At 39.3% G+C, this 15,622-nt stretch overlaps 2 protein-coding genes across 4 annotated transcripts; both read left to right on the plus strand.

The window, feature by feature from the left end:
- Positions 1 to 1,975: 1,975 nt before the first annotated feature.
- Positions 1,976 to 5,951, plus strand: LOC102079718 (uncharacterized). Its single transcript, XM_005463093.4, has 5 exons — positions 1,976 to 2,576; positions 2,724 to 3,035; positions 3,332 to 3,464; positions 3,694 to 3,751; positions 4,340 to 5,951. Exons 1-5 carry the CDS (start codon positions 2,513 to 2,515, stop codon positions 4,520 to 4,522), a joined length of 750 nt encoding a protein of 249 aa, XP_005463150.1. The 5' UTR covers positions 1,976 to 2,512; the 3' UTR covers positions 4,523 to 5,951.
- Positions 5,952 to 8,383: 2,432 nt separating this feature from the next.
- Positions 8,384 to 13,475, plus strand: LOC102079804 (uncharacterized). Of its 3 annotated transcripts, none has more exons than XR_003216514.1 (9): positions 8,384 to 8,555; positions 8,754 to 9,065; positions 10,364 to 10,481; positions 10,736 to 10,793; positions 11,096 to 11,808; positions 11,989 to 12,243; positions 12,664 to 12,784; positions 12,992 to 13,046; positions 13,163 to 13,475. XR_003216514.1 is itself a non-coding variant. In XM_025903422.1 (9 exons), the coding sequence occupies exons 5-9, from the start codon at positions 11,745 to 11,747 to the stop codon at positions 13,280 to 13,282; spliced, it is 672 nt and encodes a 223-aa protein (XP_025759207.1). In that variant the 5' UTR covers positions 8,384 to 8,555; positions 8,754 to 9,065; positions 10,364 to 10,481; positions 10,736 to 10,793; positions 11,096 to 11,744; the 3' UTR covers positions 13,283 to 13,475. The 3 variants fall into 3 exon arrangements, 2 of the variants coding, with proteins under 2 accessions (XP_025759207.1, XP_005463151.2); XM_025903422.1 differs by having other exon boundaries at positions 11,989 to 12,300; XM_005463094.4 differs by having other exon boundaries at positions 12,073 to 12,300.
- The last annotated feature ends 2,147 nt before the right edge of the window (positions 13,476 to 15,622 follow it).

Consider the following 15,622-nt stretch of genomic DNA (forward strand, 5'->3'; position numbering starts at 1 on the left):
TCCTGGTCTTTCAGTAAGTACCTAGTAGCTTGTGACCATATATGAGGGTCGGGACGTAGATCAACATGTAAATCAAGAGCTTCACCTTTATGCTCAGCACTTTCTTTACTACAACAGACTGGTGCAGTGTCTGCATCACAGCAGCTGTAAAAGTAGACAGCAATTCAGACCTGGTGATGATTTTCATTCTCAGAGCTTCACACCAGACTGTGAATGACTCCAGTGCAAGCTGGTGGCCTCCGCCTGATGAAGCCAACATAATCACATCATTTCCAAAAAACGGACTGCCACTTGGATCCACCTGGAAATTCCTTCCATAAAAACTATGAACAGGGAACTGCAGAGTACAACACCCACTGGAAACAAGTCTGACTTAATGTTGGCAATGTGGACCAAGCTCTTGCAATGGTTGTAGTGAGATGAGCCAGACACCGCACCTCAAAGCGAACCTCATCCTCCCCGGATGCTCACCTACTGCCTCAGTGACCTTACCCCCAGTAATGGGTGTGTCAGTGGTAATAGTTTTCCTTCCACTGCCTGACTACATCCTCTGTTCAAGTCAGCATCACCCCACCCCCAAGGTGCAGAACATGGTCCAGTGTCCCCAGCCCCGGCCCATCCTCTGAAAGTTGTTGAAGTTCTGCTGGAGATGGGAATTGAAGGTCTCAGAGACCAGGGCCTTTGCCAGTGGTTGAGAGCACACAAGGTCTGTCCACCATGCTCTCCCCCACCACCTGATCAAACTCATTACCATGTGATCAGATCAGATCAGACAGCTCAGCTCCTCTCTTCACCCAAGTATCCAGAACATGCAGCTGTGACCTTAGTGTTCAGGTGCCACATGCACTTATGGATATTTGAATGTGGTGTTCGTTGCTGACAAACTGTTATGTGCACAGAAACCCTTTCTAATGACACGCTGTCATGATTGGTGCAGTTTTCATACAACACTGTGATGTTGTTGAGATTCTCACCATTGTGTATCTAAAGGTTGCTGAGGAGCAAATTTCTTCAGCTTCCTTAGGAAGAAGAGCCTTTTTTAATCTTCCTGATGATCTGTAGTGTTGTGAGTCCAGGTGAGATCCTCACTGATGTGAGTGCTGAGGAGTTTGAAGGTCCTCAACCTCTCCACCTGAATCCCTGTGATGTATAATGGGGCGTGCCAGTCTTGCCTCTTCCTTGGGTTGATAATCATCTCCTTAGTCTTCTCGGCCTTTAAGGAGAGATGATTTTATTTGCACCAGGACACCAGCAGGGCCACCTCTACCCTGTAAGCTGCCAACAATAAGCCAGATGACGGTTGTGTAGTCAGTTAACTTGATGGAGGTGTTTCTTTGGGCAAAGACGCAGTCATAGGTCAAGAGGGTGTACACGTACGGGAGTGGACTGAACACACAGCCTTGTGGATCCTTGTTCTCACTGTCTTTGTGCCTGATGTCCTGGTACCAGCTATGACTGCGTAAAGTCTATCTATAAGGAAGTTCAGGACCTAGCAGCAGACAGATGGTGGTAGTCCAAGGCTGAAGAGCTTAATTTCCCTAGGGAAATTATGTCGAACAAAAACTCTCTCTATCCACATGATTGAGGGACCGATTATAAAACAGATGAAAGAACAAGTAAGAAAAAAAACAAGTAAGAAAAAAAGCTAAACTAACGAGAAAAAGCAGGAGCGTGCTGGTTGGCACATGCACACCGGAAGTGAATTGAAGTGAGCATGACAGGGCCATAGTCATTCAAACAGATTATGCTATTTTTTCTAGAGAGGGGCACTGTGGTGGTGGGGTTTAAGCATGCAGGCACAAAATGACTAAGAAACCTATTACAGACATTGCCAGGGTAGCTGCTTTTGGAGGTGAATTCTTCTCATGACCTTGGATGCCTCAGTCAAAGTCAGTGTGTGAAGAGCTTCATGCTGCCTCGGCTAGTAGAATATCTCTACGTTGTTTAGGTTATCGAAGCGAGCAAGCGAAGCATTCAGCTCATCGAGAAGAGCATTGCGGTTGGCTGTGACCCTGTTGTTCCACTGCTGGAAATCAGTAACGTGTTGCACATGCACTGAGAATCAGATGTTGTAGTATCTTTCCAGCTTCAATGTGCCTTACCTCTCGCCTTCCCTGATATATAGGTCTACATAGGTCATATTTGGCCTTTTTCTAGCTTTCTGCATCACCAGAGAAAAATGCAGTGCAGTGTGCATGCAGCGCAAAGGAAAAAGCATAATGTTTTGAAAGTAGGCCATGCTGTTGCTCAAAAAATCACACAAATACAAAGTCGCACAAAGTGGGGCCTAATTTTCCATTCACTTTTGAAGTCAGTGTGTGAACAAAGTCACTTCCGTCAAGTGACGTGTTTTGATGTCATGAGACAGTTTTATTTTCTAAATGCATTTCCTTTTTAAACAGGCTTTGAGGTTCAGTTAGCCACAGAAAACAAATTACTGAGGGGGCAAGTCTTCCTCCTTCAATATAATCTACCTTACACTGACACCAGCTACAGTTACTTCCTGACCAATATGACTGTACAGAAACTTTGCTTTGTCCTGCTTCTGCCTATACTTGTGTGTTCCAGCCATGAAGGTAAATACTTTTTTAATAATCATGTCTTCAGTTATTTTCTATCTTTCTTTGTAATTACATAAAAAGTCATGTGCTGTCACAAACAATTATATTTTAACAATTATAGCAATGATTAACTCTGTATTGACTGTAAATGGCTGATTGCAGAGATGCTTGTGAAGAAGGCTGGGAAGGAACAAGATGTTACTCCAATATGCAGCAACGAAACGCTGAACGTTATCATGCTGATAGTGTGTAAGATCAGCACACAGAGGAGCAGAGGAGAAGGGTGCAGTCTGCTGTATCGACATGGACACAACTTTGAGCATGAATGTGACTCCAGGTTCACACTGATGAAAGAAAACGGGACTGTATTTCTCCACCTGACAAATTTAACACGAGAAGATAGTGGGAACTACACCTGTGAGTGTGTACACACTGGAGGAACATATAAGCTCCATCTCAATGTTGCTGTGGAAGGTAAGAATGTTTTATGTGATTTCCCACTTCGTTAATGTTGTATTTAATCAGTTTACTTTTAGATATCTTTTCTTTCATACTTCGTTTAACTGCATTATTAAGAATTTTCATTTACAGCTTTGGTACTCAAACATAAGAAAGTGACCCGATTACAGTTTTTGATTTCATTTGTGTAGCTTGTTTCAGTCTGTCTGGGGATGCTTTTTATATTTATTGCTGTGATTACAGATGTCCTGATGATGCCAGTAATACAATATCACATTGTTATCAAAACGCTTCTTTATATTCAATCTCAGTACCAATCTCAGAGGAGGAAGAGAACATCAATTCAACAGACACGTCTATTTCACTTTATTTGATCACTGCAGCAGGAGTCGTCATTGTAACTGGGGTTAACCTGGCATTTATCTACTGGTTGAGAAGTCGTGGGTGAGAAACTTTCATTCTTGTAATAGTTTAAAGAATTTTTAAATTTTTCTATAGTGTCAGCGTGTACATCACAAATTGCTGGCAGATGAAGTGAAAAATAAATGAAATTAATAAAAGTTTGTGTCAGATATATTCACTCTGTAACTCTCTCAGATGGTTTTCTAGCATTTCTCTCTGTGCATATGTGACTGCATGTTTCATTAACACTGACATCCTTTCTTATCCAAAGTTGCCGTTCACAGTCAGAAACAGTTGAAATATCTGTCCGTAAAACTTCATCTTCTGTGGTGAGTAACTGATTCTTAAGCTATACCTGTACAGTCAAAGTAGTGAGAAGTTTAATGTTTGTCGTTTTAGTTACAAAGATATACAACTGAAGCTCTAAACACAAATATCTACAGTGCACTCTGTGCACACAGTTGGAAAGCTGAGGTTTCAAAAAGCACTTTTACCCACCAGTTTTTATTTAATTCAGAAATCTGAGGAACATGGTTTTTAACCAGATAGTTACTCTGGACAGCATTACCTTGGCCTCCAGAATCACTGAGAGGAATATCGGACCAGGAGATGTCCTTTAATGTGCAATGTGCAGAAGAGCGTTTCTTTTTCAGTAAACTCTTTTCACTCTGTGTTTTTATACAACTAAATTTAATCATTAGTAATAATTAATCTCTCCCATATTTTGCCTTTTGTCCTTTCTCTCTGTCACCATGTGCTTGCTTATAGGAGGTCGTCTGGTTTTGCTTTTAATATTGCAGGGCCTTAGACTGTTTTACAATATAAACACATTGAGACAACTGTTGTGAACTGATGCTCAATAAATTAATTTAACTTCATTATCATGCAGTATAATTTTTCATATTATTTTCTTACAGTATGACAATGACCTGGGGGACCAGTACAGAAGCATTCGGCAGCCAGGAAATGATCTCTATCAAAATATCACCTCAGTCCGCTATCAGCGTAACATCAGGACACATGCAGCAAGACGTGCTGAAAATGCCTGCAAGGATAATCTGGAAATGGATCAGGTGTCTAATGACTACGAAAACATTTGAACTAGAACTCAAGTTAACTTCTAGTTTCTTTCAGTCATCCAGTTGAAGTTCACAGGGCTGCTCGAGCCTGTCCCAGCTGTGTAAAGCCAAAAGCCGAGGTACACCTTGGATACACTCTGTCACAGCGCGAGCAGACAAGAGACAAACCTTCATGCTCACACCCATGGCCAATTTAGAAGTGCACTTAACCTAAACCATGCATGTCTTTGGCCCGTGGGACAAAACTGGAGTACCTGACAAGAATCAACAGAGGCATTAACTCAATACTAACAAGTTTGTGTCCAGCTTGGGAGGTATGTGCCAACAAACAGAGCCAGCAGAGAAGTGTTTTCAGTGATTGCAGATGTTCTCCCGTGCAGGTTTCCAAAATCCCACTGCACAGTGCATGATGTGGATGAAGCTGTCAGATGCTGATCGGTTGACCAGCAACAGCAAAACGGGTGAAAAAAACATCACAGATCAAAAAAGATGCATGAGAGTCACAGACAGCAGCTGCAGTGGACATTTTTCATTGGTTTTAAACCTCAGTTTCACTTCAGTGCTTTGTATGTTATAACTTCACTCTCCTCCACGGCTGGCTGATGGACCAACAACAGTAGCCCACAGACCGTTTGTGCCGTATATTTATAACACTGCCCCCATCTGACAACAGACGCTCTCTGCAGGTAGACGGGTGGTTTGAAGCTGACCACAGACTGCCCAGAGACTGCCACTGCACTACCACTGAACCATAATTTCCCCATTACGATATTAAGTTACAACAATACCGTGTGACAGTCAGTTCTCTTATTAAGAGACATTAATACCAATAAGCTGCTAAGATGATGTTGTATTTTTTTACATGTCTGTTTTAGCACTTTAACATTTGCATCTATCTAACTTGCTAACCATGCAAGACTATTGCAAGCATTGCTCTGTAATAGTGCGACTTCTGTATCTGCATGATGTTTGACCTGGCAGTATTTTTTAGCCACCTATGTATATTCTTTTAAACCTTTTTATTGTTTTTAAATTATAGTTACAGACCAAATGTTAAACTATATAGTTGAGTATATAGTTAAAGTGTTTCTCTAGATACACAAAAAGGTTTTACATTAAAAGGTCATCTGTCTGCATATAAAACAGAAGCTTTCATGCAGATGCACTTCCTGTTTAGAGACTTTGAGGTTTAGGTAGTGATGGGGGTGATTTACTGAGGGTGCAAGTTTTCCTCCTGTCAACACACTCTACTCTACAATGTCACATGCCACTCCTGTCCAGTCTTGAAAGCAATACATATATGTATAGTATAAAATGGTGAAATGCTGATTTCCATGTTTCAATTGAATCACTTGATTGTAATCAATTGATTGCAGAGACTCTTGTGAAGACCTTATAGAATCAGAAGTCACTTGAACATGCACTAATAAAAGCTGCAGTTGTAATAGGAGATAAAGTGGTGTGCATAATGTGTGCTTGGATAAGATGTCAGTAATGCATTCGCATTAAAATCACAGGGTTTCTTTCTTTTTCTTATTTTTCTTACATATCATGTTGTCAATGGAAAATTGTACTTAGTAGTCAGTATAAGCTTTTAATGATATAAGTCTACATATGATAGAATACTGTATGTTGACCTCTGATGACTTAGACTGTTGTCCACTACAAGACTGTTTTATAAATTCTTTCTCACAGCGATAATAGCTGAACAAGCAGGAAGAGGAGAGCTGGACACTTTTATCTGCGCTCTCTAACAAGAAGAGGGGCCGCGTCCTTCTGAATCTCACAACACACACACATACACCTGAACCACTCTTATCTTCACTCCCTATGCACTAACATTCCTCTGCCTATGAATAGACGTATTCACTGTTGTATTGCTTTGTATATAAATAAAGACCAGAGCGGTAACAGAGCGCGCATCACAGGGCCCCCACTCTGGTGTGAGCGTTCTGTGACCGCCCTTGTATACAAGTGAAAACCACAGCGTCTGTGTGTTTCTACCCTTAGACTCTTAGCTGAAGAAGTGTCTTTAGAATAAATCTCTTGACACATGTAAAAACAAAAACAAAAAAACCCGCCCAAAACACTCCTGCAACATTTTTTCTCTGCCACAGTTTTAGGAGAGGAAGAGTCCAGCATTTCAACACTTATGCAAATTTTAGTTTATTTGATAGGTGCAGCAGTAGTAATTATTTAAATTAGAGTTTTTAGCAGTGTTGTTGTATTTACAGCAAAGTGTAAAAAAAAGAAAAGAAAGTTAACTGATGAAACTAGACCCTTAAAAGAGGTCACATAAACACCACTAGTCAAGTCATAATGGCAACTTACAAATACATAACCACTCAACACAACCCACACAGTGATCTAATGTACAAATACAAAGGAGACTTAAACTGGCTGAATCAATGACTGTAAAAAAAAACATGGAGGAAGGCTTCCTGTGGTGTCTGGCTGCACTATAGGTCATAAACCTGCCTCCTCCATTACAGCAGATAAGACAGGGGTCAAATGAAAAGCAAAATGTTTACCTCAGATTAAATATTTCCTAAGCTATATTAATATTAAGTAAATTGGACTGAACAGGCCAGTTAAACACACGAGGGGACAGAAATAAAAAAAAAATTATCTAAAAACAAAGAATGAAAACCAACTGTTAATTTAATACTTACTTTGAATTAAAAGTAATCAAACACAAAACTGACCAAATATCTAACTCAGAAATAAAAAAAAACCAAACAAACCCCAAATAATATATTTAAGCTCAATGGTTTAGATCCCCCCCACCCCATGAGAAATGACATAAACAAAACTTCCTGTAGCATTTTCATTTGACCGAATTTCCCAGAGGAACTCACCCGAGGGATTAATAAAGTTTTATCTTATCTTATTTTCTCTCCAGTTACCCTCAGCAGTCCAACAGACCCCCAGCACCGGTAAAACATTAACCAGAAATTGTTTATGGAACACGTGTCATTATTTATGTTTGTGGAAATGTGCATTAAAATTAAAATAAAGATGCTGGTGTCTGACGTTACTGACTTCACAATTGTGTGGCTTCTGGTGTGGCCTTCACAATTCAATTCATTTTCAATTCAATTCAATTTTATTTGCACAGCGACAAATCACAACAATATTAAGTGCCTCCAGGCACTTTATATTGTAAGGTAGACCCTACAATATTACATACAGAGAAAAAGCCCAACAATCATATGACCCCCTATGAGCAAGCAGTCTGGAGACAGTGGGAAGGAAAAACTCCCTTTTAACAGGAAGAAACCTCCAGCAGAACCAGGCTCAGGGAGGGGCGGGGCCATCTGCAGAGATCGGCTGAGATGAGAGAAGGAAAACAGGATAAAAGACATGCTGTGAAAGAGAGACAGAGATTAATAACAGGTACGATTCAATGCAGAGAGGTCTATTAACACATAGTGAGTGAGAAAGGTGACTGAAGAAGAAATACGCATTGCATCATGGGAATCCCTCAGCCACATACACCTATTGCACTACACTACAAATGCAAGCATGTCAGTTTTATTCATTTTATGCAAATCTTCGTACAAATTTTAAAGGTAATTCAGGCAAAACTTTGTAAGTATATGAGTGATTGGATGAAGCGGTTTGATGACTTAACACGCTATTTTAGTTTAAAATACTTATAATGTTATGATAAATGCTAGTTTTGTTGTTACTTTTACAATATCATCCATCCTTCAGTTTAAGCAGTGTAATAATTCCTCCGTGATAAAGAAAAATTAGCTTGTTTTCTTTTTGTGTGGGAGCTGGCTCGGTGTTTCACTTTTGCAGCCTTTTAATATGAAAGTAGAAGCAGTCCTGTAAGTACACTTCCTTTTAACATTATTTCACACTTACCCTGTGAAGGGCAACAGTCTGACGTTTACTTAGCCAGGAAAGCTTCAGTTAGTTTCTTTCCGCACATCTTCCTCTTCACTTTCAGCGACTCTGTGGCTTATAGACATGTTGACAAGTGTGGACGTATCAAAACTTTGCTTGATTTTGCTGTTACCACTAGCCGTGTCCCATGATGCTGAAGGTAATACAAAGAAACTATTTTCATTATGCATTATTACTATTTTTTAAATTTATAACCTACTTGCTTTTAATTTAAATTAAACACATTATTATTGGATTTAAAAGATGGTTTAACATTCACAAAATATAGAAACCAAAGTCCTCTCTGACACAGACTGAATTTTGTATTGATACTGTATTTTGCTGTCACTGTTTACAGAGACTGTTGTGAAGACAGTTAGGAGAGAACACGATGTCACTCGGATTTGCAACAAGGAAAGTCAGACTACTATTGTTTTGATTATCTGTAAGATCAACACACAGAGGGACACAGGAGGAGAGTGTCATCTGCTCTATCGACATGGAGAGAACTTTACTCAGGAATGTGACCCCAGGTTCTCAATAATAAAAAAAAATCAGACTGCCTTTCTCAAGCTGACCAGTTTAACACCAGAAGATAGTGGAAACTACACCTGTGAGTGTACAAATACTGAAGGGACATATATTGTCCATATCAGTGTCACTGTAGAAGGTAAATGCATTTTGGTTCCTTTATTTGACACAGTTATTCAGCACTGTGTTAGCATTGCATTGACCTGTTTATGTCGTTTTATTCATGTAATTTGTTCATTTCTTTTCTTCTTATTTTCACTTACAGCAGCTTAAATACACTCACTTATTGATTAAGTACATCTTTGTAGAACCGAGTTGGACCACCTTTGGCTCTCAAACATGTCTTCATTTTTTGTGGCACAGCTCTAACACGGCGCTAAAAACATTCCTCAAAGATTCTCAAGACATATTGAAATTACATCATCACACAGTTGCTGCAGATTTGTCAGCTGCTCTTACTTGATGCAAACCTCCCGTTCCACCACATCCCAAAGTGCTCTACTGGATTGAGATCTGGTGACTGCGCAGGCCGTTTGAGTGCAGCTAAGTTCAAGAAACCAGTTAGACATGATTTGAGCTTCATGACATGGTGTGTTATCCTGTTGGAAGCAGCCATCAGATGATGGGTATTTTTTGAACATAAAGGCATGGATGTGGTCAGCAACAACCTTCAGGCAGGCTGTGGTGTTTAAATGATGCTCAGTGGTTGCTACGGGTCTCAAAGTGTGCAAAGAGAATCCCCCACAGAGCATTACACCACCAGCAGTCTGAACTGTTAAAAATCAATTCATCGGGCAAGGCATTGTGGTTTTAATCTTCTGTTGTCCAGACTTGCAAACTGTAGCCTCAGCTTGTTGTTAGAGGGCAGCAGTGATATCCAATGTGGTCCGCTCTGCCTCAAGGTTTGATGTGTAAAAAGCATTTTTACCCAGAGAATCACATTCACTGGATATTTTCTATTTTTCAGACCATTCTCTGTGAACTCTAGAGATGATTGTGTGGGAAAATCCCAGCAGATCAGCAGTTTGTGAAGCACTCAGACCAGTAACATGTTGCTCTGTTTGAACTTCAGTCTTGACCATGACTGTTCAAATGCATTGATTTGCTGCCATGTGATTGACAAATGAAATGAACACTGAAATATTTTTGTTACACCCTGAACAGGTGTACCTTATAAAGTGGCCAGTGAATGTATATAAGCAGTTGTAACAATTTCAGTTGATAGAAATATTCAGAAAAGACTACAAAAGAAGAAAAGAAGAAGAAGAAAAGAGAAGAGTACAGTGACAATATTTAAAGCTCTGTGGTTATAAAACTGGGATTTCATTACTTCACTCAGAGTTTCAGTAGATGTAAACTGTGTTTGATTTGTGTTTTGATTTTCAGGAAATGAAAGTAAATGATTCTGCTGACAAATACATCTTTTCAATGATTTAGATACAAACGAGGCCCAGACCTCAGAAGAAAAATCTTTTTCCATTTATCTGCCCGGTGTTGTGATCATCCTTATAACTGGAGTTATTGTGGGATTTATCTACTGGAGGAAAAGTAATGGGTGAGACTATTTTTGCTGTAGTAATTCAAAGATGATATCGATATAGAGAAAGTTAAAAGAAAAATCACATTTCAATAAATTTGAATTCGGTGTATGTTTAACATCATGTCAAGAATGAACATTTTTTATCCTTCCAAAAGTAATTATCATTATTAAGAGAGAAGATAATATAAATGTAGATGTTCTTACTTGACTTTTCTCTGTGTGAATGTAAATACATGTTACACTAAAGCTGACATCCTTTCTTATCAAAGTGGCTGCTTAAGGTCAGGAACATCTGGAGCGTCTGTACCTGAAAATCCCAACAGTTTGGTGAGCGATTTATTGCTACAATCTACGGCAGCTAGTTAAAAGTTTGCTATTAAACATAAAAAATGTACATTTATGTTTTAGGACGTTAACTACTTATACAGATAATTACAGATTAGTGTTATAATGCTATTAGTGCCCACTTCAGTGTCCTTTGATTTGCATTTTGATAAGAAGCTGTTACAGAAATGAGCAGAAATATTGAATAACCAATGCAACAGATGAAGAGATTTAAAGATCAATAAAATGTGTGGGGAGACCGGGTTGAACTTGTTTAATACCTGAAATATTTCACTGTTTTAAAGGATGACGATGAGCCAGATCAGCCCTACACAAACCTTCAGCAGCCATCGAATGACTCCTACCAGACTATCATCTCAGTGAACCATCAACATGACAACAAGACACGCTCAGCAAGAAGCACAGGAACTGTCGGAGTGGATAATAAAGCTCTATGAAACATTTTAAAGTATATAAAACTTTAGGTGACATAGTTTCATAATATAATAATATATAATATTGCAGATAAATCTTTTTGTGTGATCACTATTATATGGTTCACCTTTCACACGATATTTGTTTCCCAGTAACGGAGACCATTCAGTCATAATACTCCAACTCAGGCTCTCAGATTTAATACAATACGAACACAATAAACTGTGGCAAACATGACTCTTTGTTTCAGACCAGTTTTGTTTTTTTAACACAGATCTCATCATAATTTTAACACAATGTCCATCCAGATACACAGAGATCAGTCTGGCTCTATGTGCCATGGCTTAAACAATGTTGGTGGTTTACCTTCTACTGTCCTTCCACTTTCATGCACTTCTATTTTAGACATAGTAAAAGTTTGAGTTTGGACACAAGGGGTGAAATAAGGAGGAGTGCAAGTCTTCCTGCTTTCATTATAGTCTACCTCACACTGTCAGCCACAGTTACTTCCTCACCAGTATGACTGCACGGAAACTCTGCTTTCTCCTGCTTCTGCATCTACTTGTGGGTTTTAGCAGTGAAGGTAATTATATATATATATATATATATGTATATATTTTTAAAATACTGTCATATCAGGTGTTTAAGATGAAAGCTTTAGTTAGGTTAGTGAAATAATATATGTGATTCATTTTCACACAACAACAAATATATAGAAACTATAATACAGATTTTGTTTCATTTTAACTGTAACAATTTATAGAGACTCTTGAGAAGACAATTGGAAAGAAACCTGATGCCACTCAAATATGCAGCAAGACAACATTGAATATTACTGTGATGATAGTGTGTGAGATCAGCACAGAGAGGAGCCGAGGAGAACAGTGCCGTCTGCTCTATCGTTACGATGAAGGCTTTATTCATGGGTGTGACTCCAGGTTCACACTGATCAAAGAAAATGAGACTGTGTTTCTCCACCTGGTCAACTTAACATCTGAAGACAGTGGAAACTACACCTGTGAGTGTGTATTTCGTGGTGGGTTGTATGTTCTCCATCTCAGCGTGACTGTGAGAGGTAAAAACATTTTCTATTTACACCCACACCGCACAGATTCAAAGTGGATGTTTGGACCTGTGTTAACACTGCTTTCCTGTCACACATGTTTTGAGGTGTTCATTCTCCCCTGCAGCAGCTTTATGAAAGGTTTCAGTCAGGAGATGAGCATCTGGAATGTTTTTAAGCTGTTCTTCTGGCTAATTTTTTTTTAAAATTTTCATTGTAAAAGTGTGCTCCAGTCACAACTTTGGTGTTATTTCATCAGTGAAATGTTTGAGTGATGTAATTGTAACTCTAATGTAATGAAAAGAGAAACATGTTTTCCACTTTTTATATAACATGTTTTCAAAGGATGATTTTTTGTGTGGCAACATTCAACAGAGGATGGACATTTTTCTGGCATGAAGTTCATGGCTACAGTTACCATCATTTCTGCTGCTGCTTCACTCATCAGTGTGGCTGTGATAACCTGCGGTTACAGCCTGAGGAGAAATCCTCACAGGTGAAAACTCTTACTGACTCATTTAAACTTGTGAAATGACACTTTGCAATCACTTCACAAGCATATTACTGCATACAGCAGCCACTGTGGTGTCCAAAGTATCTGATTGTTTCTTTTAAAACCACACATTTGTTGTAGACATAGCTTGCCTTGTTTGTGAGGTATTTTGTGTCCACCCCATGACCTCTGATATTTTTATCCTAACAGAGAAAACGGATCAGGACTATCTAACTTGACAGGATCTGAAACTCACCAGCTGTTTGTGAGCTTTCCTTCTGTTTTACACTTCTCAAATTGTGCCAAGGCTGCAGTGCATTATGTCTGCTTTTTAAGCTACACTTTAATTCACTGTAAATGACAGTGTAAATTGTTGTTTAGGACAAAGAGGACCGCTACATGAGCCTTCATCGGCAAAACATTGATGTCTACCAAACTATCTCCTCCGGTCGCCTTCATCATGATGCTGAGGCCACTCCATGTCACAGTCATGTACAATAATAATCAGAGATGGAGGGATTTTTTACCCTGACTACATAATTTATAAAACTATGATGCTAGACTTACTATTTATAAAAGACACTGACATTTTAACTTGCCAGCATCTTGTGTACTGTACTGTTAGTTTGTTTGCTTTGCACTGAAAAAAGAGAAAAATATTAACATCCAAAAAAACTTGTAATTATGTTGTGAATGAATTGCCTTAATTCATGGCTTTTAACTCTTTCATTTCTGGTTTTTATCTGATTTTAATGTGGAAAATCCTACCACTTGGCTCTGTGGCCTCTGCGACCATTACGGTTTTTATACTGGTCCACTTGATAGTCATATTTTATTAGAATTTGATTAGGATTTTACTTTATTTTGAGCCATTAGAATGAAGTATGTCTATTTTGCTGTTGCCATGTTTGAAGTGGCCGCCTGTGAGGTTTGGGGCAGGGATGTGGATATGACGTGAAATTAATTTTAGGCCACAGAACTATTAACAAATAATTATCCAACAACGGGACATCACCAAAAGAGTACATTTGTACCCTTTGAACATTTACATGTTCTCCCTGTGTTTGTGTGGATTGTCTGCAGCTACTCTGGCTTCCTTGCACAGTCAAAAGATATTTACTTAGTGGGGTTAGGTTAATTTGTGATTCTATGGATGGATAGTATGAATATCCATCTGCCATCCTCATCTTCTGGGAGAAATCCGAACTTTATTAATTCTTTGCTGTGACTATTTTTATGTGGAGTGGAATTTAAACTGCCATAGAATATGCTTGTGGCGGATTTGACATGAGAAAAGGGTATTGTCAAAGTGTTCTTTGGCATGCATCAAGACAGTTTCTCAGATACAGAAGTGACTTTAGCAGAGCCAGTTAAAGCCTACTGTGCTTGAGTGGGCAGCTCAAGTTTCCACATGGGAGCTTTAGTGAGACGAAGACAGGAAGTTAAAGCTGCTGACTAATAATCTGCAGGTTCCTGATTTGAGTCACTGTTAGGAGGATGGTGTCTCTGAGATCTCTGCTTTTGTGCATGGATAAATAAACAGGGAAATAAATGAATAGAAAAAAGCATCTGAGCAGATGTGCACCGATGGTGTGCATCCTGCTCGGCGTGTCAGCTGGTAAACCAGCCCACCGTTCTTAAAGTGCCTTTGCCCCCCTTACCATTTATGGAGGTCCCATTTTAGCACATTGGCATGGACCTATTCGGGCCATTTCACCAGAGGGTACATGGATATTGCTTTGTATTCGTTCTGGTGGATTATACAACACAATAACATGATGCAGTGCTGCTGTGCACCATTTCTGCAAAGAGTGTGGTGCAAGCAAGGAAGATAAGATGAGATAACTCTTGCACAGTCATACCTAGTACAATAATACAACAAATTTGGAAACTGTCCCACGATAACACAATCATTTAGATAAAATATTGGAGATTGTTTACATGTAACTGCACAAATAGAATTTAGAAATGTTAATTATTGACGAGAGTGAACAACCACTTATAATGTAATCTACAGCTGTGGCCAAACAGCTAGATAGAGAATGAGAAGTGTTGTGTTTTTTTCACAAAGTTTGCTGTTTCAGTGAGAGTCATATATCATATCATTTCAAACAGGGGCGATCCAGTAATGTTGCACAAATGAGTAAGACTAACTATAGACTTTAGCCAAAGTTATTAAGTTAGCTAAAGAGTTGGGATTGTGTGTAAGACATAAATAAGACTAAAATACAATATTTTGGACATTCTTTTCCAACATTTCCTTACTGTAGGGGTCTCTGCAAGCATACGGGGCTCTGAGAGGGTACAAGAAGACAACTGTGGAATTCTACTGGAAACCGTCGATCATATGTGTCAAAGCTAAATCCAGGGCCAACTGAGCTAAATTTGTGTTTTTAGCTAACAGCTACAACAAGCATAAAAGTTACTCTTGGGCTATTATTTGTTAACATGATGCTTGTTCTTATACAGGTAATACATTTATTACCAACCTGAAAGTTTACCCGCCGGCCATTTGACATGATGAATGACCTCTGAATACTTAATCTGTGCCCCGCTCCAGCTCAAGATGCTGCAGGTCCGCTCAGTAAAACTCTGGGTCCGCAGGTTCAACCAGTGTTGCCAGCTTTGCAACTTTGTTGCTATATTTAGTGAGTTTTCAGACGCCCTTAGCGACTTTTTTCTAAAAAGCGACTAGCGACAAGTCTTATATTACAAATCACTCTCAACAACCAGCGGGTGCTGCCGTGGGGCACCTCGCCCGTGCCAAAATGCTCACAGGCGGCAGGTAGTCCTCATGGAGCAGTCGCCCCTAGCTAATGTCAGAGCAGGAGATATTCACCC

Source organism: Oreochromis niloticus, linkage group LG23, assembly GCF_001858045.2.
Source record: "Oreochromis niloticus isolate F11D_XX linkage group LG23, O_niloticus_UMD_NMBU, whole genome shotgun sequence".
Lineage (NCBI taxonomy): Eukaryota > Metazoa > Chordata > Actinopteri > Cichliformes > Cichlidae > Oreochromis > Oreochromis niloticus.